The sequence below is a fragment of the Crocodylus siamensis genome, chromosome 2 (genome assembly GCF_052110815.1).
Source record: "Crocodylus siamensis isolate JL-2025a chromosome 2, ASM5211081v1, whole genome shotgun sequence".
In the NCBI taxonomy this organism is placed as follows: Eukaryota; Metazoa; Chordata; order Crocodylia; family Crocodylidae; genus Crocodylus; species Crocodylus siamensis.
The window spans coordinates 38,305,409-38,327,903 of NC_143396.1; the positions used below are offsets into that span (position 1 = coordinate 38,305,409).

The 22,495-nt window shown below is 38.9% G+C and overlaps 1 protein-coding gene across 1 annotated transcript; it reads left to right on the plus strand.

The window, feature by feature from the left end:
* Positions 1–243: 243 nt before the first annotated feature.
* Positions 244–17,927, plus strand: SLC34A2 (solute carrier family 34 member 2). Its single transcript, XM_090035720.1, has 12 exons — positions 244–341; positions 443–574; positions 1,154–1,282; positions 2,468–2,611; positions 4,034–4,145; positions 6,597–6,792; positions 7,198–7,293; positions 9,385–9,505; positions 10,098–10,265; positions 12,460–12,576; positions 12,671–12,795; positions 14,527–17,927. The coding sequence occupies exons 1-12, from the start codon at positions 248–250 to the stop codon at positions 15,103–15,105; spliced, it is 2,013 nt and encodes a 670-aa protein (XP_089891846.1). The 5' UTR covers positions 244–247; the 3' UTR covers positions 15,106–17,927.
* The last annotated feature ends 4,568 nt before the right edge of the window (positions 17,928–22,495 follow it).

Consider the following 22,495-nt stretch of genomic DNA (forward strand, 5'->3'; position numbering starts at 1 on the left):
AAATGAAATTTTTTGTACTGACTTAAGCAACACAAGTAGATCTAAGTTAATTAATAACTACAGTAATTCATAAAAATTAAGGAAGATCTGTGCTGGAAGATGGATTGTTTTCTTTGTGTTGTTCTTAGGTAATTGTTTTCTTTGTGTTGTTCTTAGGTAAACCTTTCTTTTCATCATATTGATAAATGTTAACAAATGTTTTCACAGCACTGTAATTTTGATCAGTATATTTCTTTAGTAACAGACCATGGCTCCTTGGCCTGAAGTGGACAAGCCTGAAGCCAATAACTGCATTGATGAATCCTCCAAGCAAACACAGCCTGTGACTGCAAAAGATGGAGGTAAATATATTTTCATGATTTACATGAAGATCTTATATTTGTGCTCTTGGGTTAAGGCAGCAAGTACTTAAATTGATTTGTTTTGTGTTTGATTTCTATAGGCAATGTGGTTTCGACAGGGAGTATTCAGCCTGGATATTCTACAATTGCCTTGATAAATCAGACAGGGGCAGAAGAAGATGATGACCCTTGGACAGTGCCAGACCTTCCGGACACTGGGATCAAGTGGTCAGGTAATAAGCTGTCAATGTATAACATTTACCTGTCTATTTTTTTAATCTGCTGCTGTTCTATCTTAATCTTATTATGTAATATTATTTTTGGAGAACTGGTTTTATGATTTAACTTGAGTAGTCAGGGCTCGTATATACATGCAGGGAAGCTGCTCCAATGCACTGTAATTCCAGCCCATCAGAGCAGACTCCAGCATAGAATCATAGAAGTCGGGTCGGAAGGGACCTTGTAGATCTTCAAGCCCGCCCCTCTGCCTGGGCAGGAGAAAAACTGGGCTCAAATGACTCCAGCCAGGTAGGCATCAAGCCTCTTCTTAAAGACCCCCAGGGTAGGAGCCAGCACCACCTCCCTTGGAAGTTGGTTTCAGATCCTAGCTGCCCTAACCGTGAAGTAGTTCTTACGGATGTCTAATCTAAACCTATTCTCCAACAACTTGTGGCCGTTATTCCTTGTGACCCCGGGGGGCACTAGGGGAAACAAGGTCTCTCCCAAACCCTTCTGGTCCCTCCTAGTGAGTTTGTAGACTGTCACCAGCTACTCCAGCTGTGGCCTGACCAGTGTTGCCTTATGTTTTGCAGATCGGGATATGAAAGGAAAACTACTCTTTGTACTCCAAGGGTTAGGAAAGCTTGTTCTCATGCTTGGATTACTCTATTTATTTGTGTGCTCTTTGGATGTTCTAAGCTCTGGCTTCCAATTGGTAGGAGGTATGTAAATACTTTTAAAGTACCAAGTTAATCTATGGATGACTGGGTTGTTGACTCTAATACAATTCAAAATGAAATAACCATGCTAAGAATATTGAACTGTAAGAACTCACGTTAGATACACACGTATGAACATACATGTGTAGAAGTTGTCTTCAGTAACTAAAAGTTGATCTCCTTTTGTTTGCAAGAAGTCTTTGTTTCCAGAATTCCAGACTATTATTGCCATTGGAAGTCCTTGTTGTCCTAGTAACACAAATACACCTGTGCATTTAGCTTTACTATGTGAACACTATTGTAACATAAAGTTTAAAAACAGGTGCTTATTTAAAAGATTCAACATTAAAGGACCCTAAATCCTTTCAAGGTGAAAAAATATTATAATATAAAAGGACCAAACTGTGGTTTACTTAAATTTGTGTAGACTCCTGTTTGAGTTTAGTGATTTTTTTCCATTTCCATTCAAGATTTTTAGCAGTATAATTTAAAATATAAAATAATCCCAAACTATTTACAATTACTAAAATATTATTCCTTAAAGAAGCAAACCAAAAATATTAATGATAAGAAAATATTTTGGATTTAAAACTGAAACTAGTTTTCTTTTTTAAATCCATGGCATTTTGTTGATATCTTTCATACCGTTTTGTTGAATTTACTATTCCAGGCATAAAACTACACAACCAAAATAAAGCCTGAGTTACTGAATACCCTATGTAGGATTATACCATTGAGGCATACCCTAACTAGGGGAAGATGCAGAAAGATTTGCTTGTGATAGTGCCCTGTCACACGTGTCTGTGCCTAAAATAGCATCTTTAGGGCTCCTACATGAAGTAAACAATTGTCTTCTCCTTAGTGATCCTATTTTTTCCTGAGCCTCAAGAAGCCCTTCCCTCTGACAAAGTGGTTAGATACACTTATATCCAAGCCTTTTCACTGTTGTTTTTTCTGTCATATAAAAGAATGAGATAAATATGATGTATTTTTTGATAACTTGGAAGGAATAAGTCTAAGTTCAGGATTTGAACTTGGATCTCTGAGCTACATCACTTTAATTCACCTTTAGACTGACAGGTAGGGTTGCATACATTGCGTTTTAAGAAGTGGAATAGTTTTTCTGTAAATGCTCTTGTCATTGACTGTGCAAGACACTTTTCTCACTAGAAGGATTTTTTTTTATAGGTAAAGCAGCTGGGGACATTTTTCGAGATGATTCTGTGCTGTCAAATCCAGTGGCTGGACTAGTGATTGGAGTTTTGGTGACAGTCATGGTACAAAGCTCTAGCACCTCTTCGTCTATTATAGTCAGCATGGTGTCTTCTTCATGTAAGTCATCCCACGCTATGGTAGTAGAGATCATGATGCTTCTTATATTAGCAGTTAAAAAGTTGTAAAAGAAGCTGTGGGAATAAGTAAAGGGATGAGGGGAAAACTTCACTGCAGTTCTCCTGATACTAAATTAGAAAAAGTTAGCAATAACAAATGGACATTGAGGGTATGGGCAGACAAACAAATTATGATGGCTTAGAAGAGAGGGACATGGAAGTAACTATGTTTCAGTTGCTCTGCAATAATTTTTTATGTTTTCATGCTGTTTTGCAGTAACTGGAAGCTTAACTGTGAAAGCTAAACTGTGGTAACGTAGCCCTCTTTCATTCAGGGCTATGCTAGTCTAGTTCATCTTTCACTTACCACAAGGCACACCTAGTGCAGAAACACAAAGAAATTACCATGGGGCAGTGGATACATGGCAAGTCCCTCCTCCTTTTTAACTAGCTATAATTTATTTGTCTCTTCATACTATAATGCACAAAAATGCCATTCAGCTGTAGGGAACCTATTTAGTACACTGGCGCTGAATGTACTAACTTTGGCAACTGCATGATTTTATCTGTCAAAAAAGTTACTAGAGTCTATGTTTTTGTTTCTTAGTTTCAAAATTCTGAAGTATATATATAATATGTGGGAGAATGCTTAGTAAAAAAAAAAAGGGTAAGGTACTTGAATATTTTGTACTAGAAACCAAGGACCAGTATGCTTCAGATGCAAAGTGGGTTCTCAGAATAATAAAGCAGCACCCTCCCAAGATCCTTTGACTAAAAAGAAGTTTGTGTGGATCATAGTGATGTTTGTTAGACAAATTTGATCACATTGAAGTCAGTGGCAAAAGTCCCAGTGACTTCAATGGGAAGGTAATTTGATTCACACTGAGTGCATCTACACAAGATGTTCACTGTGGAGCTGCCTAATTAGGACCACAGAAAAGTCTCAGTGTCTGCTCATGCGGCCCTATTAGGCCTCAGGAAATAAATTAACTCCACTGTAGGTTAATATTTGTAAATACAAGTACTGTCCTTCGGTGGCATTCTTTAGTGCGACGTGTAGACACTGACAGGGCTGGCTGGGGCATGAGAGTGCTTCAGTGCAGGGCTGCCTGCCAGCCAGTCCTGCACTGGGGCACCCTCACGCCTCACCCAGCCCCTGTGCAGTATGTTGAGCCAGGTTGGAGCAGCTCTGGTCTGGCAGGCTGACCCCCTAGCCCTCTGCCAGCTGGGTCTGCTCTGACCCTGGTCAACGTGCTGCAGTCCTAGACACACGTGAAGACACGGTGCTCTGGAGCAATAAACTCTGGTGCCATATGCATCAGAGCTTATTGCTTCACAATAATTTCATGTCTTGACTAGCCCTCTGTGTAGACTGTGCGTCAAGTATTTGATTTTCACCTAATGTTCCTTTTTTACTTTATAGTGTTGACTGTACAAGCTGCTATTCCTATCATAATGGGGGCAAATATTGGTACCTCAATTACAAACACAATTGTGGCACTTATGCAAGCTGGAGAAAGGAATGAATTTAGAAGGTATTGTGCTTTAATTTTACCCCATAAGCATATATTTTAACTCGTAACAGATTTTCTTATGTTTCTTTCTATGATTCTTATTACTATAGCAGCTTCTCAGCTAGTCTGTTGTCCAAAATTACAATCTACATCTTGAAAATGGAAAGTAAATTTCTAAGGCTCCTTTAATGAAGTGCTGTGCAGTTCCAATTATGTAGCTGGATATAAAATAATTAAAATAAGTCACGTTTTCTTCACAATCATGTAAAAGAAAGTATCTGATCCTACCTTATTTAAATCACTGAGAATTTGCCACTGATCTCAATGGGATGCAAGAACAGGTGCTATCTTGCTTAGTCATCATAAATAATTACATGGCAATTCCATAGCTTTCTGCTCCATAAAGCGGTCAGCTTTGATGGTTCAGTAAGTTCCAAGTTGCCTTTATTCTTCAGTTATCTGACATTACAGAGCACAATGCAGTCTATGCTTGCTATAAGTTAACTTGAAAATATATCTTAAATGCTTTCTGTGTTCCCTAAAAAGCTACATGGGTTTGGAAGATTCAAACATTTTTTTAACAGAATCCCATAGTATGGCACTTATTAACCTTTTTTTTAAAAGTATATCCACTTTTCCACCCATATTTTACCATATCTTTATAACAGAGAAAATATGTGTGCAGAAAGTTAATGTTACATTAAATAAGAAGTTTTCCACTTGTTGTGTACTTTCTGTTTCAAGGACTAGTAAATCAACAATAAGCAAGATATGAGAAACAGAGAAAAGTGAAACATTCTAACAGCTACATGTGTATGCACTGACAGTTTATGAACTACTAAACTCTCATTAGTACTGAGATATGGCAACTGCCAGAGTAGTAAAACTGGAATGGGTGTGAGATTGTGGTGCCTTGTTATTCTTGTTATTTATAGTAATGTATACGGAGACACTGCCAAATGTGTGAAATGCATTTAGCTAGACTATATTTCCCTGTTTGTTTTCCCTCTGCATCTTTTATTTATTGGTTTGCCAATTACACACAAGGAACAAAGCTTGAAAGGGAAATATACTGTGATGTTTGAAAATTGTACATAGCATAGCTATAAAGAGGTCAGAGACTAGTACTTTGCATTAATCAGTGAGCAGAGAAAAGGTGGCAATGGACTTCAGAATGCCAGAAAAAGCTATGGGTGGAATTCTGTTTTCCGTTGTGTGTCTAAATCACAGCTTGCTAGCCACGTAAGTGGAATTTTTTGGCATGTAAGCACAGGTTGCAATTCTTTTACCCCTGCATTGTGGATGTGAAAGAATATATGTGTAGACTGAGCATGCACAGTAGGCTATACACTGGTGGAGCACATATGCAGCTGGGTATACATGTCCATTATGGTTGTGTATGTGCATCCAAGCTGAAAAAGCACATGTCCAGAAACTCCTGACTAACTAATAGGTGTTAGATGCTGGAAGAGGAGGAGGGCCCTACTAGCTGAGTGGTTAGGATACTTGCCCAAGAAATACAAGACCTGGCTTCTAGGCCCTTTTTGCCCAAAGAGAGTTTCAACCTGCATGTCTGACTTTCCAGTACAGTGTTCTAACATCCTCACTGCAGGCATTATTCAGTCCCCGCTCAGGCAGTACTCTTGAAGCTGGACCTCTGGGCAGCTAAAAGAAAGAGATTAATTCAGTAGCATAACTTGGGGTAGGCAATTAGTGCACCTGCCCCAGGTACCAACTTAGAGGGGAAACCAGAAAGGTAGCCCCTGGTAGAGTCCATGCCATGGCAACAGCAGCAGCCCCACACCATTGCACTGCTGCTGCAGCAACACCACATCATAGCAGTACCAGCTGGGGGGGTTTGAGATAAGACTCCCACCCAACCAGTGCTCAATAACCTCTTCTCAGCATTCTGGATACATGGGGCCAGGAGGATGAGAGCAAATTAGAGTGTGTGACTGAGTGAGATGGATGCAGCTTGAAAAGGAACAGGTCCTGAGTTCTAGCATCGAACCTTAGTCCCAGTGCTTTCTATCTATTTTATTAGAGATTATTGAATGCAAAGTGCAGTGGCTCAGAAATGCCCGGGTAGATGGCTAGAAAACTGCCATTTAAATGCACAAAGGAAAATAAAAGTCTGCTCTACATAACTATACTTAGCCAATGGGACAAGCTAACAGAGGCTGCTCAATGGCCTTTCATTTGAACTAGTTGCGGTTAGGTTGTATTCCCCACCTGTCAAGGATAGTTTCCTTTTTTTTCTCTAGTTCTGTTCGTATTTTTTAATCCCTTGGTTAGCTCTGCCAGTTAGACTGCTTAAAGAGCACACTGTAACACAAGTGGTAATCTGTGGCTCTAAAAATGACATAATTCTCGACTTGTTACAGGCTCCCTTTGCACTTGTGTATTTTCGTACTTTATTTACGCTATGAATGTGCTATTAAAAACAATTTGCTTTTAATTGTCTTTTTGCAGGGCCTTTGCTGGAGCTACAGTCCATGATTTCTTTAACTGGCTTGCAGTGTTTGTGCTGTTGCCTATAGAAGTTGCTACTGGTTATCTTTATCATCTTACTAATGTTATAGTTAAATCCTTTAATCTTGAGACGGGTGAAGATGCCCCTCAGCTACTAAAAGTTATCACAGATCCTTTTACAAAGCTTATCATTGAGGTAGGTTTTCACTTTAATGAAGCCACTTGATTCAGCTACAGTTATTTAAGCTGCTCTAAAGATACTAGGCTGTCTGATAGTATTGTTGTCCTCATGATAAAACATCTTTGATAGATGAAAATTTTTATTTCTGATATAATTATTCAAAATATGTGGAGTAATAATCCCCATTATTGATAATAGCTTAACCAAGCATTTTTCCAGGAGTTAAGTCCCTGCTTGTCTTATCTGCTGGGTAGGAGAGTAGGCTGCAGTAAGAATTGTGCTGTCTTACATGCATAAGCAGTTTTATTGATTTCTGTGGCACTGCTTGAAGGGTGTAGGTGAAAAGGTTTTTGGCCTAAATTTTGTAGACTTAAGCTTCAGTTTAGAATAATTTTTCTATTTTTTTCTTTAACATTTAAGCTTGATAAATCTGTAATAAATGCAATTGCTATGAATGATGACTCAGCGAAAAATAGAAGCCTGGTGAAGATTTGGTGCCTAACTAACACCAGTGTGGTAAGTATTTGTTAAAATGGCTTTTATCTCCTAATGAAAGATATTATTGCTACTTAAACAGCACTTCAGATAGAAGGAAAATATTCACAGTATTGCAAATATACCCACAGGAGAAGAGTTTTCTTTACTACTGCTATTATTTTGAGTGTATAAGTATGGCATTCATATATATCAGTATTGTAGAATCATAGAAAATTAGGGTTGGAAGGGACCTCAGGAGGTCATCTAGTCCAACTCCCTGCTCGAAGTGGGACCAGCCCCAACTAGATGGTTTCAGCCAGGGCTTTGTCTAGCCAGGTCTTAAAATCCTCCAAGGATGGAGCTTCCCCAACCTCTCTAGGTAACCTGTTCCAGTACTTCACCACCCTCCTAGTGAGAAAGTTTTCCCTAATATCCAACTTAAACTTCCCTTGTGGCAACTTGAGACCACTGTTCCTTGTTCTGTCATCTGCCACCACTGAGACCAATCTAGCTCCAGCCTCTTTTGAACCCCCTTCGGGTAGTTGAAGGCTACTATCAAATCCTCTCTGTCTTCTCTTTTGCAGACTAAATAAGCCCAGTTCCTTCAGCCTCTTCTCAGAAGTCATTTGCCCCAGCCACTGAAACATTTTTGTTGCTCTCTGCTGGGCTCTCTCCAATTTGTCCACATCCTTTCTATAGTGGGGGAGCAGGCAAACTGGACACTCCAGATGTGGCCTCACCAGTGCTGAATAAAGTGGAATAATTACTTCCCTTGATTTGCAGGCAATGCTCCTACTAATGCAGCCTAGTATGCTGTTAGCTTTCTTGGCAACAAGGACACACTGCTGACTTGTATTCATCTTGTTCACTGCTACATTATGAACAGAAACTGGTCAGAATATTTTTGACAACGTGAATTTTCTTAAAAACTGAAATATTTCAGAGGTATAGGTTGTAGAGAAGTTTTCTTCAGTATGGAGAGGGGGAGAGAGAAGAATCATTCTGTAGCCTTTTTGAATCAGAAAGGTGTCTCTGTCTCTATACAGCTTAGTATTTAGGGGATTCAGTGAGAAGACAAATTCAAATCCGCATTTTACCTGTTTCAAAAAAGACTCCTGGGAATCAGGCAGAGAACCTGGTTCACCCACAGTTCTCTCCCTTTCCTGAAGAAAACTTAATTGAAATGTTTCTCAGAGGTACCCTTCTGGCCTCCACAGTCCATTTGGCTAGCACACACATTGGTATAGTTCAGTCAGCAATCTTTTCCAGCATTTCTTAATTTGCAGTAACAGTTACATACTGAGTGTTGTAACTTGGTGTCCCTTGATCTGTGAGCTGTAGGGTCACTTCAGCTAATTGTGTGCAGCAACCATCCTAAATAAAGAACCTCCTTCACATCTCTTAGTGCAGAAGCTAGACTCTTTTTCTCTGAGACAGCTAATTTGATGTATTTGGGGAAATTACAGCCAACAGAGCAGGAGGCTGTGAATCAATTCCCTCCCCATAGGTTGCCTTCCTTGTAGGCAAGATGGTAATTGGTGGACAGGTAAGGAGTCCAGCCTTTATTCCATTAATAATAATGCTAAGAATAAACTAGCCCTCAAGTGGCACTTTTCATCAGATCTCAAAGTGATTTACAGAAGAGGCCGGTATCCTGTTTGCAGATAAGAGAACTGAGACACGGAGAGGTGATGTGATTTGGCTCGGGTCAACCAGTAGGCAAGTGGCAGAGACAGGAATGCAATCCTGGTCTTCTGAAATCTAGTCCAGTCTCCATCTAGTAGGCAATGTGGCTGCATCAACTGCAGTTAAGGACCTGCAGAAGAGATAGAAACTTGTTTGATTCAAGGAAATGCCACTAGTTGGAACAGACAAGAGTTCTACACCCTTCTTCATTTTTTTTACACTAACTGTCTTGATTAAAACATCAGCTTTTTCCTGTGTGAAAAATATTTCTCCCTCTTTGTGACTGTGATGCCATTCAACTATAGACAGAACTCAACTCTTTTTCACCTGTATTTTATTAATTTATTTTTAGTTCTTGAAAACCTAGAAGAATTGCACATGAGCTGGTAATATATGAAATGGGGTTAACTAAACTCTCTCTGTCTTTTATATGGCAATCTTTAGACATTGCAGAATGTCACAATCCCACCCTCAGAAAACTGCACATCTCCTGACCTTTGCTGGACTTCAGGCAACATAACATGGACCATCAAAAATATAACTGAAGTAGACAATATTGAAAAATGTAAGTAGGAAGATAGATACCCACTCTACAAAATGAATGTTTAACTGGCTATTGTAAAAGGGCAGAGGGGAAATGAGGTTTGGCTCCTGTAGTTGCAGCAGTAATAAAGATCTTCAATATCATGGCAGTCTCTGCTCTTCCAGTTTGGGGTCTTTATGGTAGCAGTTTCTTGGATATTTTGGTAACCTTTGTGTGTGCTGCTCAGGGCTCACAAGTGCCATTAGTATGTTAGTGCAGAAGGGGTGACCCACTAATCATGCTGGAGTGCACCAAGATTTGCTTGTGCCTTTGCATATCATTCCCTTGCACCCTGCACCAAGGTGCATGAAGTTACACCACTGTACCTGCTCCACTTTGTATTTTCTCCCCTTGAGAAGGGTGTGTTGTATGGTTTAATAGCCCTACCACACAAAAACAATGCATCCTTCTGAAATGTGCCTCCTATAGGGTCAGTAAGGTGAATATCTGTGACTGTCATCATATAAAGCGACGTGCATCTTTGTCCAATTTGTTCATGCTTGTGTAGAGCAGAACTACAGTTTGGCCTAGTGAATAAAGTACCAGTCTAACTTTGATTTTTTTAATTTTGTAGGCAAGCATATCTTTGTGGATGCAGATCTTCCAGATCTTGGTATTGGCCTCATTCTCCTTGCATTTTCTTTGATAACTCTCTGTGGGTGTTTGGTGATGATCGTTAAGCTACTGAATTCTGTCCTTAAAGGACGAATGGCCAGTATCATCAAGAAGACTATCAATACTGGTAATTATACACTATTTCTGAAGATTTTTTTCAAACCTGTGACAGTAAGCTCATTTATTGACACTATTTGCATAGGCAGATCCAAAGTGATAGTGTGCATAATTCATTATTAAATGAAAATCCTAGAAGAAAGTTTAATTTTATCACTGTTTATCATTTCTCCTTAAAAATCTCTGAGTGAACACATTGCTTGTGAAATGTGGCAGATTAATGACGATAGAGACCAAAGTCCAGACTCTGTTTATTGAAGTATAATCATTATCTGGTAGAAATGTCCATGTGAATGTGCATATCGTCAGCAAATAGCACTCGAGCACTGAGGTGGTAATTGCTTACTACTATACAGAACTGAAAATAAGGACAACTTTTTTTATTACTTTTTTTAGTTATTTTCTTTCCTTGCCTTACCTATTGCATCCTGTAATCCTCTCCTCAGTGGCAGATAAAAGAAGCACCCTCTCCCTGGTCTGTGCACTGTCAGCCTCCATGTGCCATTAAGAAGCCATCTGTTTTTTAGTGATAAAGACACTTTGTACACAGAAGTTTTCAGTAGGCCACCTACTGATGCCTTCCCCTTTGCTTCCTAGATTGAAGAAAAGGGTGGGATCTATGTATTGTCACATATAAAACAAAACATATTTTTTCCAGTTAAAAAGAAACTAGAGGCTTTACTAATATGCTAGGAGGCTAGGGCTGTATTACTCAGTTTAACATTGAAGCAAAAATAAATATAACTTTATTGGAATGAGTTATAAACAATCTGCACAGCTGTGAAATAGAAACTTCATCACAAAGAACAGCTAACAGACAGCAGAATTGCAGAACCAAGGATAGCTTGATTTGTGGAACATCAAGGCCATTAAAATGGCCATTGTTAATACCTGTGGAACAAAGACTTAGATGGAGTCAGATAGAATACAGTGACCCATGAAGTCAGTTGACCCCCTCACCACTGTCTGAGTAGAAATGCTGCCATCGCCAGTGTTCCCTCTAAGCTGTATGGTGTGCGTGGCTGCTCACGCATGCCTTGCAGCATGGCATGAGCACACCTGTCTGGCTGTGCATGCCACGCATCTTAGAGGGAATGCTGGCCGCCGCACATGCAGTTGGTTTTAAATTTTAGATGAGGCAGGAATCAGAGAGGGGTGCAAGCTCACCCCTTCCTCCCCCACCCCTGAATCTGCCCCTGCTCACGTCACTTCCTCTAGAGTGAAGCACATCTAGTAGCTCAGGAAAATAAACTAGGAAATCAGTCAGTTGCCAGTTTAGATCTGGATGGGAACCTGTCATATCCCAAGTTTGTTGTTGCAGGTCTTCCCAGAATTAAGTTCTGATTTCTTAGCTGACTGTGACAACTGCTGGCTGCAAAGGAACACAGTGGGCATGTCTACATATGCATTTACACTGGCTTAAATTTACTGCACAGTAACTGCAGGAATAGGCCAACGTCTCCATGTGCAGGTGTTAAAGCGCATTAACACTGTATGTGGACTGACTTCAGACTCAATAAAGTTACTGTAGTGCAGTAAGGCATCTACATGTGCATTACTGTGCAGTAACTAATCAGTCATAAATTTGATGCCTGCATGATGCAGGTATCAAATTTATGCTCAAGTTGGCATAAGTCACCATATTTACTGTGCAGTATGGGTGTGCATGCATAGACGTGCACCCATACTGCGCAGTAATTTGGGGTACTGCACAGTAAATGAGCATATGTAGACATGCCCATCGCTTACCTTTTCTGATCTAACCTCTTTAGACCTTTATTTTCGAGAGAGGGTTATTTTAGGATGTCTGATTTCAGACACTTTATTGTACCCTGTTTTCATAGCATGGGTTCTGGATGTTTTTGAAAATCGGCCCCCTTAAAGACTTTATATTGCCAAAACTGAGACATCTGCTATTTTTGAAAATGTGGGCCATATTGTTTTAGCTTATATCCTCGATGCATCTAGAGATTGTGTAAATGCTTTTATTCTTTATTAGTATTATTCATTAGTCATATTGCAGTAGCCCCAATTTTATAGCTGGACATCAGTGTGCTAGGCACTGTATAAATGCACAACAAAAAAAAGGCCATTGCCCTAAATGCTTTAAAATCTAAATAATAGTAAGATTTTCACAGTGGTTTCACATGTAGTACAAAACCCTTCTAATTCTAAAAACAGCATGCCCCCGTTCTGCTTTTCAGATTTCCCATATCCTTTTACATGGCTTGCTGGATACCTGGCAATGGTGGTTGGAGCTGGTATGACCTTCATTGTCCAAAGTAGTTCTGTTTTTACATCTGCTATCACACCACTGGTTGGTAAGTTCTTTGAGCTTTCCTTTCCTTTGGACTTTAAAATCTCATGTTACATTTTTTAAAATCCAAATGCTCAATGCTATTTCTTTTCTTTTAGGTATTGGTGTTATAAGCATTCAACGTGCTTATCCTCTTACCTTAGGATCTAACATTGGTACAACTACAACAGCTATACTTGCAGCTTTAGCGAGTCCAGGAAGTACATTACAGTATTCATTACAGGTTAGCATAAAACATTCTTATTACAACCTAGCTACTGAGTCAATGAGTCAATGAGAATTTTGCCTGAGCAAGGACTTGAGGATTTAGCTTTAAAAATGCTGGTGCACTAATCTTTCAGAATAATACCAGTGTATGGCTCTTGACCTCCAAATGCTGAGGTCAGAGCAAAAAAGCACATTGAATGTTTCACGACATTTTGTTATATAACAAAATCTCAGACATTCATAAGATTGTCTTATTTAATTAAATCTAACCAAAGTTTTTTGAAATGGGTGTCTAAAGTTAGGTTTCTAAGTCTATTTCTAAATATCTAAATTGGTTGTGTAGTTTCTAAAACACTGAGTTTTGAGAGGTGAAGAAGAGATTTGAACCTAACTCCAGGAGAGAGTTTATGTCTGTGTGTGCCAGGCAGAGATAAGTATACTGCATCTTGGAATTAGGCCCGTGTCCTAGACCTCGAAGTCATTTCCTATCAGCTGCCTTAAGAGGTCCCCCGGTTGTCTTTCTGGCCTCTGTGAATCCCGTTCTCAGGTACTTACCTTTTTGTCATACATTGTACAAGGAGCTTAGGCACCTGAGTGGAGGTTGTGAAATCCATCAGACAAAGTGACTCTAAATGAGAGGCGTCGGGTATGTTGCAACGTTTGATAAATCTAGTCAGAGTATGTCTCATTGGGTGCTTGTCCACATCCATTGACTTCTCAACTGTACCACTGCATTTGAATAATAATAATAACAATACTAGTAATACTAAAGTGGGAAATTGTTACAGTAGTCATGTTATTACCTCCAAATAAGACAGGTTGCTGTAATCTCAAACTGGGCTAAATCCAGTTCAGTTAATCTCATGTTAAATAGCTGTTTTATAAGGTAATTTAAAAAACAAAATGATGTAGTTAAATATTTGCTTTAATTTGTTAATCACAGAGGGTATATGAGATAACAAGCAGGGAAATTAGTGATTTGGTCAGCAATCACTGAACTTTTATTTTACCCAAGCCAACTTTTTATTAAAGTCTACTTTGCATGTAGAAAAATATATAAGACAAATTATGTAAAAATGTCCAAATCAGCTCCTAATTTTAGGATTTGCTCAGTTACCTGTATCTTTTTCTGTTGGGTTGGGCTAGATACACACTATCTTTGCTTCATTAATGGCCATCTATCAGAGGCCTGTAAGGCACCTGTTCTTTATTTATTAACTGCATATTTTATTTAAAAATGTTAAGGGTGCACAAAACTAATACTGATTGGGCTGGTATATATATTTGGCTGGTGAATGATTCCATGATGTTGGGTTCATCAGCCCTGCATTCAGTCAGCCTCATTGCAATGAATAGTTATATTTTAGAACTTCCCAGTCTGCATTTGATCGCGTTAATGTTAAGTTCCCATACTCCTGTTGCAGATTGCTTGACAGCAGTGAGAGTTTTGCTAGAATGGTAGAAAGGACGCTTAAGCCAAGCCAGGTAGATTTTAGCTTGTATATGTTGATGACTTAGGAAAAGTACTGACAGAAGTCTACAGAATTTCCACACATTATTCTGTAACATCAAGAGTAGATTCTTAGTATTAATTCTATAGTACTAAATATGTGATCAGTGCTTACCAGGCAAAAAGGAGAGAGGGGGAAGGGAGATCACGGCTTTTGAGTAACATCATGAGTTTTGTATTCAGTTCACAGTCTTTCTAGGAACTCTAACTAACCTCTCAAAATGTGTTTACTTTCAGATCGCCCTGTGCCACTTTTTTTTCAATGTTTCTGGAATTATTCTTTTTTATCCAATACCTTACACCAGGCTCCCCATCCACTTGGCCAAGGTGTTGGGGAACATAACAGCCACATACAGATGGTTTTCAGGTTTTTATCTCTTCATCTGCTTCTTTTTAATACCTGTGGGTGTGCTATTCCTGTCAATGGCTGGCTGGCAAGTCCTCTTGGGCATTTGTGGTCCCATACTACTTTTATTTATTGCAGTGGTGGTAATTAATGTTCTACAGTCTAAAAAGCCACATATACTGCCTGCAAAACTCCAGAACTGGGACTACCTTCCCTTGTGGATGCGATCCCTGCAGCCATGGGATGATATGATAACATCTTCGATGACCTTCTGTAGAGAACGCTGCTGCTGCTACTGCAAGGCCTGCAAACGCAACAGGGAAGAGGCAGCTGTCAAAGACCGGCAGATAAAGGCCCTGGAAGTTTATGAAAACACTGTTGCAATGGCATGTGATGAAAACCGTGTTCCAAAACCACAGCCTGCAACTGGTTCACAACCTGCAATGGGCTCTAACAACACAGCTTTATAGTAGGAGATCAACCTGCATTAACAAAGACACAGTATAGGACAATCAGTCTCTTGAAAATCAGTTTGGACAATGCACTGAAGACTAAATGAAAGTTTTCTTAGTTTCCTGATTCCAGTGCTACACTACTCATCAAGGAATGGAGTAGAACAATTTCTACAGGGTGCCCAGTAAGTCTCAGATCAGGTAAAAAGCTGAGAATAGATCTGTGTCTGGAGGATGTTCTATATGATTAGTAGTACCAAAAACAAGAAATGTCAATGCACTCCAACCTAACAGAGGATGGCTGAAATAAGTTCAGAGGCTTATGAACTTAACAGAACAATGTAATGTGTTGGACATTCTCCCTGAATCATACTGGTATTAAACCAAACTCATTCTATGATATAAAAAAGGTTTTGTGAGAGAAAAAAACAAATCAAAAGAATGGAAATGTTTTCACATGTTCATTTCCTTCAGTGTTAGAGAGCTTAGTTGCTATATTTTGTGATGTCTAGCTAAAGGCCAAAATGTAAGTATTTTAAATTGCTGGTGCATTTGCCTTTGGAAGATATAAGTTGGTTGAAGATCGGCTGTCCATTAAGGGAGTAACTACTGAAGAATTTGAAGGAGACTTGTACTAAACCTCAAAACAGGCTTTTAAAATAGTGGTAAGGATTGGATTAAGATCTGTAAAAACAAGGATGCTTTGGGTTCAGCACTGTGGCCAGTGCATGGTGTGTTATAAGATCACACATTCCTAGGACTCTTTTAATATTTAATGTGGAGAAAATGTGTGTTAACTCTAACCATTTGCAGCATGATCGATATCAGTGTCCTTGGAGCTGCTATAGTGCCTTATGGCAATTTGTGCTGACAGTGTTATAAAGTCATCTATTGGAAATCTGTATCCCTAATAAAAATCCATGGGTTAAGTAGCGATCCAGCACAGGCTGGAAAGCCCCTTGTTTTCAGTGTTGTTGTGTTAATAAATGCCAGTCTGCAACTCTGACTAGCTGCAACATTTCAGTGTTATAAAATGAGCCAGTTCAGGAAATATTAAAGCATTTGACATCAGTGAAGTTCTGCTGGCTTGCAGTAGCATAAAATGACCAAATTATAGGAGATGGAAGAGGTGAGCAGGTGCAATGTGTGAGGGCTGCAAGTCATGGGGTGGGGGGGAAATTACCACCCAGGGTCTATGCCAAGCTTCAGCCAGTTTATATGACTGTGTTTTAAATGGGATTTAAAATTTAAATGCAAACAGACCCTTCATCATAACATAGCTGCTCAGTGCTGCTAAAATATATTTAATTCTGAAAAAGTTTATTTTCTTTGAAGTTCTCTAGTGTAATAGGCAGAACTAAGTTATCAAGTAAATATGTTCATTTTAGAGATTTGTTTATTTACATTTTTTAAACTGACATGCTTTTAAGTTGCCTAAAAATGCTTTTTTTATTAGAGTATACTGAATATTATTCAGAATCAGCTTTAGACTATTTCTGTTTTCTTGGGCCACTGACAGATTTTTAAGAATGGTGTGATTTTTCCCTACATTGACACAGATGGGGTTTTCAAGAGTGTTTGGCATTGGACTAAATCTTGCTCCTGTTGATGTCAGTGGAAAAGAGCAGAATTAGCCACCCCTTTGCCTGTTCTTCCTTCTCTTTCCTTGATGCTCCTCAGATAGAATTTTCTCTGTTCCTTGCTCAAAAAGTGTAATTCTGTTGTCTTTCATAACTCCCCTGAAGTCAACTGAAAGTGAACAAAATTTTAAGTCTGCCACTCTTGCTTTGGATATGCATGCTCAAAGGCTGCGTTCCTTCATAAGCTGGTGTGCATTTCCTTTGCTCTAACTTTTTAGTGATTAGAATACAACCCAGAAGTCCATGTGACTCTCTTGTTTGCAGTTGAGTAATCTGAACATAGAAGAGGTCTTCTGCTTTTTGCCTAATAAGTTCTCTGATAAAGTGCCTGTTTTTTGTAGCATGAAATAAAGGAATAAACAAACTGTTAACAGCCTCTACAAAAAATTCTGGGGTCCGATAGGAAAAGCACTTTGCTAAAAAGGAACCAGGGGAATTATGTATAAGTACAGCAATGTTTTAGGCCCCTTTGTTGTAATTTTTTTCCTATCATATTAATGCAGCTCATGTTTATTATCCATCCCTTTATCTACTTTGGACCACACTGCGCTGTTGCTTTTGGCAGAAGTCAGATTTCAGTGAATGCTTCTTAAAAACAGATAGTACAAAGTGACCCTGATATAACCGTCCCTGCCCCAGATTCTAACTAAAGATATTTACAGTTTATTTATGATTATTCTAGTGTACAGAATTTTTCATAAGTTATGTAGGATGTGTCTTGTGATCGAGTGGTGTATTACTTATTTGAAAACATTATGCAATGTTTATCTATAGAAATGTAAAAAGGAAGTACTGTATATTTTGTAACATAGCTTTCCAAATTGTGTTTGTAACTGTGTATACTTCATTTTACAGCAGTGCATTATTTGCTCCACTGTTCAGTTACATTGTGATTTGCTGGCAAAGAAGGAACAGAGTCCTTAAAAGAAAGATGATAATGTAGCTAAATACCTTTATATTATGTCTACAATACACAAGGATATTGAATGCTACTTTTCTAGCCAGATGTGCATTTTCTTTAATGAATAACTTTTGAGGTACAAGGTTTCTAAAAAAAATTATTATTTTTTAATTCTAAAAATGTTTCTTATCTTTTGTGGAGACAATATATACAGCTTTATAATCTGGCATGAATATTCATCTTGCCCTGGTATGGTAGGTGCATTGAATGTGAAAATAAAAATAGTTTAACATTTTAAACATTTTTCACTATAACTGTTTACTTATGCATAATGGAGGCTGATGAAAAATAGTTCTGAACAGAATAGCTCCCTTTAGAGACAGCAGAGTTTGAATGGTATGAGCTTATGTATCAGCGTTAGGCAGGCAAAGGACATCTCAGGAGAAATGTGTCTTCATTTATACAAGTGAGTATGCTGCCCCTGAGGCTAATGTAAGGTTCAGGGGAGTTATGCAGAGCATGGATGTTTTTCAGGCAAGTTTTTTGGGGCTGCTGTTAGTGAAAATCAGGTATGGAAGGGAAAGGTGAAGATTTGCCATAATGTTCTTGATGCTTGTGTTATTTAATATTCCACAGTTTTTGGAGTGATGTTTCTAAAATAGTTATACCTAGATGTGGAAGTACTGGAAGTTGTAATTCCTGAATTCCAGCATACTTCAATGAAATTAAAAAGGCACACAAAGCATTCTTTCACCAATAAAAAGAGCAGCCATTACAGGTACTTGGTTTAAAACTGCCATCACCCTCCATTAGCCCTGAGTCACTCTCAGGAGTTAAAGCACATCAATACAAACATGGATTGTATCCTCCACTTTATGTAGACTATTTTTAAATCAGGTCTGAATTTTCACCAAGGGTAAAATACAGCAGTGCATTTAAACCTGTTTAACTTCAGTCATATGTTTAAGTACTGCACTGAATACATGTCTAAACATTCCTATAATGATATTTCATCTAGGTCCCCTAACTACTGTCTAGCTTAGCTATTGTTATCACTGTTCTTCATTTCTCTTGTTACATATTCTACTACTTCTCTCTCTTGACTTCTACACTGGGAGCTATGGAAGGAAGGAAATAATTAAATAGTCTTTCTCCTGTCTCTCCTATACGGTTCATAATTCATGCTCGTCACTGAAGTATGTATGAACCTTCCAGTAGTGCATTAAGTAACATTGAGCAACAGCTGTCATTTATTTATTCATTCTCTCATCCTCCCTCTTGGGGGAGAATTGTGTGTGCAGTGTTGTGTTTTGTTTGCTTTTAAACACACTGCTCTGTGTTTCTTTGGGCTATTTGAAATATGTTCAACTGCAATTTTCCATTGGAAGATGTAGCCTTGTTGAAATTTACTTCATGGGAATATGTCAGTTTTGACAGTTTTCAATGGGAAGTGTTGAAAAGATTGATTTACATTTCCTTGTTTCAATTAATTTGAAATGTATTATACTAAAACAATAGTTTTGTTAAATATTAAATCATATATATTATTAAATACTTACTATACGGTTTTGACATTATCAAAATAAAACATTTTGACATTTCCAAATCAATTTTTTTCAAAATTTCTGTTCCATGAAAAAATTCAAAATGTTACCCTTCATTCCAGTTCAGAATGAAAAGAAATTTTGAAATATCAGCATTTCTTGTAGCAAGGATGTATCATTGGCCAGCTCCAATGATTAGAATAGAGAGGGCAAAGTCAAATAATTGAGCCAAAGAAAAGTTGCAAAGTTGGCTTTGCATTAAAAATTTTAAAAAATACAAAAAGCAAAAATATTATATTACATCATGCAAGAGACTAACAGTTATAAAAGTGATAGACATAATTCACCTAATATCAAAAGTATCTTTAGGGGGCAATGCTGAATGTGATACATCTTAGAGGATTTTGAGAAACTGAGCTTCCAGGACATTTTTTCATTTGGGCCTAGAGACTGAAGGAGGAACCAACTGATTTAATACAAGAGTACAACAGTACAACCAAGCAAGGACTACTATCATAGAAGCCTATCATCAAGGCACTGGCTTCCTCATGCTAACTGAGAACAGCATAGTCATGGTTTACAGATTAAACAGTGAGAAGATTAGAACCCTAAGGGAACAAAATACAATCCCCTTCCACCATCACTGCAGAAAATAGTTGAATATAAGCTATTTCATGTTATTCCCTGACTAACACTCCAGACTATATGGTTCAGACATCAACTTCAACCACCAACTGCTCTGAAGAATTCTCATAAGATTTTACAAAATATTTGACTATGAATGGAAATAACAAAGGTAGAAAATAACAAATTAGACCAGACCTTACTTTCATGCTTCATGCTTGTACAACTAGCTCTGTTTGTCCTTCAACACAGTATGAAAGGTAATATTAAGGTCTCTACTACTCCGGAGAAGCTGACAAAGCATTATGATGGTTCCAACATTTCCTATCTAGCTGAAACTAGAGAATGACAATCAGGATCTTGGGGGATCCCATAGAGATACATGGTGTCTCTCCTTCTCTTCAATCCTTGTATGGGATGAGTTAAAGAAATACCAAGAAGCCGCCAACTTTGCTGTCAACAGTATACACTGGAGACACTATAGAGGCAATTAATACCACCAATTAATACAACTATTGATACTCTGCTGTACTTCCAAGAGACAAGTGGTTGACGAGGCATGGGTGGTTTCAACTCAGTCTGGGCAAGCCCCAAGTGTTTGAAAGAGGATAAACACTGAGAAACCATCTGGGGCACTGTCCCTAGCCCTTCCTGTGACAGTAAGTGCTCCCATTGACTCATCATAATAACCCTAAGTAATTATAAACAGACCATGACAATGAATAAAGAAAACAACCTTCCACCTCCTGCTGCTTAGGTAACTTTTTACTCCTAGGTAACAGCCTAGGCTCTGTAACCCGTGCATTTTTCATGTCCACATTGGATAGCCATAACTCACTCTTCTTGGAGATAAATAGGAAAACATCACCAAGGCTCCAGCTTGAATAATGTCTGGTTGCCTACTTCCTCCACAGGCTGGCTCCTGTAAACACATCACCCCTAAATTCAAGTCCTAACTTTGCCTGGCAAGCCATGTCTGCTGCCAATTTAATGCTTTGGCTTTGATGTTCATGATCTTGAATATAACTCAGTTACATTAGAAACTACACTTTTATCTCCAGACAGCCAAGATAACACTAGGACAATACAAATTACAGAGCCCAAGATTCAAATACATGAGGTTGGAATATGAAGTGTTATCAGTCAAAGAGATTCAGCTATGGATTCCAATGTAATACTGGGTTATGGTATCCTGAAGGAATAAACTGCCCAGTTCTTTCCTGATGTAAACTGGTACGGTAACTCACTCTAGATTAACTTCAACAGCAGCGTATTTGACCCTGTGTTACTAAAGAAATTAAAATTTAGTGAATAATACTGAAAACAGATCCACAATCCATATATTTCTGTGAATGCATAAGTAAAAGGCTGCTACATGTCAATTTTGGAGATGGCATGGCCAACATATCAGAATACAAGGAGATCAGAACAACTGCTCACTGTATATGCCCTTGTACAATGTTGTTTGTAGCAGGGCACTAAAAGGTGCCTGGTAGTTTAAGCATGAGGCTGCCTGGCAAGAGAGCCCTGCTCAGTCTACAGGGCTCTCCAGCTGCGGCTGTTGGGGGAACAACCTAAGGAGGCAATAGAGAACATCTGTAGGAGCCACATGATGGGCTGATGGCAGGGTTTTGGCTTAGATAAGCTACAGGCTGAAGTCACCAAGAAAATGCCCTAGCAGCCACCAGAGAGAGCGCGAGCGAGCTCCTGCAAGTGGAAGTGGCTGGAGAACTGATGCTGTCTGCTTTGTTCCCTAGTGCAGTGGGATCTACCTAGAAACCTCCCAGGTACTTAAGTTAGAGAGAATGAGGTAGGGAAGGGGCATAGTACTTGTGTTGTCAGTGACAGGCAAATTACAGCCTGGAGGCTTTTGGTTTGTGTTTCTGTCTATATTGGGAGGACCAATGAGGATGAGGCTAAAAGGGGAGGTTTGAAGGCCTCGTTTTGTGCCCTCGAGCCAGAGGGGCTCAGATACAAGGGCACAGGGAGCCCATAGAGGGGCTCAGAGCTGGTAGAAATAATAACACCTGCAAGGCTTTGGATACACTAAGGGGGAGGTTGGAGGTGTGGCTAAAACCCTTATCTCCAGGATAGAGAAAAGGGGCAGCCTCTCCCCTAAACTAAACATATTTATTCCATCAAAGATGAGATGAGCAGGCAGACTGCCCAGACAGGCGAGCAGGCCACAGTAGCGACCAGTTCTGCCAACCCTGCCTGTCACACTGTTGTATAAGCACTTGTCCCCCATGTTTCTCTTGATGGATTAGCAATAATTTTGAAATTTGGTGTTAGGGTTATGTGGGTTGGTTTTGTTTGGGTTTTTTTTCTGGCCAATGAATGTTCTGGCATCACTGAATGACAGTTGCTAAAAATATTTTTGTCCCTTGACTGGCTGGCATGATACCATATGTATTAACTCATTAACAAAATGCATACTATGAAAATATGGTGCATCTTAGCCTTTCTAAATTATTTTTACTACAAGACAGTAGTTCTATGGCCAGGAGAGTGAAAGGGTCTACATACTGGATGGTGGTTACAGTACAGGTTTCCCTCGCTTCATGCGGGTTCTGTACGTGCAAATTCACTCTTATGAGATGATCCTTTTATACCAAAAATTCATTATATGCAATCTAAATTCACTCTTATGCGATTGGTGTGGTGGCAGCCTGCAGTCAGCTGCTTTGTGAGGTGCATTG